Below are 2,185 nucleotides of genomic sequence, written 5' to 3' on the forward strand. Positions count from 1 at the left end.
TGTATTAAGGTCATTTGCAATTCCTAAAATTTCTTTCATCAAATGTAACACGAATGCAACCTCGTACGCTTGAGCAGCTCTGATATATCCCGTCGCCCAGGCACTTTCATCCAAACTATGTGCAGTTTCAACAATAGTATCAAGTACATCCATTATTGTACCAAATTGAAGAATAAAACAATTAAAAGATTTGAAGTGAGATCCCTAACGAGTATCACAAACTCTAGAAATACCAAGTTCTTGATGCAAGCCCCTACCAGTTTTAAGCTCGCCCTTTTCTAAAGCCTCTTGAATTCTTTTCCTTTGAGATTCTCGATAATCATCCATACGTTTATAAGAAGCCGCCAACACATTCAAAATATCCGAAACCAAATGTGCAAGTTCTCCCACTTTAAGACATTTTTTGAAACACCAACTAGAGTTAATTGAAGTTGATGAGCAAAACAATGAATGGAATGAGCCGATCTACTTTCTTTCTTAATCAACATTTTAAGGCCATTGATATCACCTTGCATATTACTTGCTCCATCATAGCATTGTCCACGCACACAAGATAGACTTAAGGAATGTTGAGAAAGTAAATTGACAATTGCACCTTTTAAAGCTAAAGCACTAGTATTTTTAACATGAACAATGTCAAGAAGTCGCTCCATCACAAATCCCCTTCTATCAACATATCGTAAAACAACCGCCATTTTATCCTTGCGTGATACATCAAAAGATTCATCAGCCAATAAGGAAAAATAGTCACCATTTAATTCCTTTATGATACCCTTAATTGTTTCAATCATGCAAGAAAGCACAATTTCTTTTTGAATCGTTGGACAAGTCATTTGATCATTTTAAGGAGTCTTTTCCAATACAAAGCTACGAATTTTATCACACTCTTGAGCATAAAATGAAAGAATTTCAAGAAAATTACCTCTGTTAAGCGATGCTTTAGATTCATCATGACCCCGAAATGCCAATCCTTGTTTCACAAGAAGTCTCACTACACGAATTGAAGTTGCTAAGCGAATCTCATATCCATGATTATCTTGATTAAGTTGCTTATCAAATGCAGCATGAATAGATTGTTGTTGCCGCATTAGATCTTCACATTTTATTTTTTATTGACTATGGATGCTATTCGGCCCACCAATATGTTTTGCCAAACTATCCTTTTTGTTCCAATTCCTAACCCCAAACCAGACCATACATTACCTCCACCATGACGATTGCTATTGGCCTTAAATAAATAACAATACAAACAATAGGCTGCATCTTTACTTAGACTATATTCTAACCAATCAGGAAATTCAACATACCAATCACGATTGAAACGACGCATATCTCCAGAAATCAACGTTTGAGGAAAAACTTTCAATTGAGATAATCTCTTCTAATAGCATCACGATGATTTGGATGAAAGTCCAAGATCTGAGTTCTTTCACCTAGATCAGCCTCTAAAGAACTTAAATCGAACTCTTGAGAAAATTGCAATGGTGCTACTAAATGATTCACGTTTTCTTCCCGATTTGATTGACTATGATAGCCCGAACTTGAATTTGATACCTTGGTGAAATACTTCTTCTTTGACTCTTGAATCTGTATAAGATAGTTGATTCATTACATAAATATCTTAATGCAAATCCAACATTAGACACTTAACATTTAACAACTGTGAGTCTGTGAACTGTGTATGTATATATAAAGAGAAGAAAATAGTTTATAATCACTTGGATGGAATGATGGGAAAATGGGGGTGTTCTATCTTTTGGTGCTCATAGAAAAAGAAGGAAAATATGGTTTCTTCAATAATACAGAGAGAAGGAGAAAAAATGAAGATCACATAATGACATAAAAACAAGAACATAAACGGAGTTATTCTCCAAAAATGAGTAAACTTTAGAGCACCATAGTCCATATTAGAAAAAGGACACCAATACGCAAAATCAATATAACATTAACATGATTCAGTTATCAGTATTCACAATGATTTAAAATCTTGCAAGAATATGTTGCTAAGTTGCTTACCAGTTGTCCAGTCACCAAAGAAAGCTATTGTAGTTGGAAAGAAATTCTGGCCGGCCGGCGGTGATCCGGTGGCTGGGGCGGTGCTTTGTAAATTGTGAATTGTTATTCCCAAGTGTTGGTGGAACCGTGGAAACAAGGTTTTATTTTGGGAACTGATTTTGACTTTTGA

General features: G+C 35.2%; 1 protein-coding gene across 1 annotated transcript; it reads right to left on the reverse strand.

The window, feature by feature from the left end:
- Positions 1-204: 204 nt before the first annotated feature.
- On the reverse strand, positions 205-1,088 carry LOC132644730 (uncharacterized). The gene is made up of 3 exons (XM_060361340.1): positions 923-1,088; positions 509-808; positions 205-389 (listed from the first exon to the last, which is right to left on the reverse strand). The coding sequence occupies exons 1-3, from the start codon at positions 1,086-1,088 to the stop codon at positions 205-207; spliced, it is 651 nt and encodes a 216-aa protein (XP_060217323.1).
- Positions 1,089-2,185: the final 1,097 nt, after the last annotated feature.

The sequence above is a fragment of the Lycium barbarum genome, chromosome 6, assembly GCF_019175385.1.
Source record: "Lycium barbarum isolate Lr01 chromosome 6, ASM1917538v2, whole genome shotgun sequence".
Classification (NCBI taxonomy): domain Eukaryota; kingdom Viridiplantae; phylum Streptophyta; class Magnoliopsida; order Solanales; family Solanaceae; genus Lycium; species Lycium barbarum.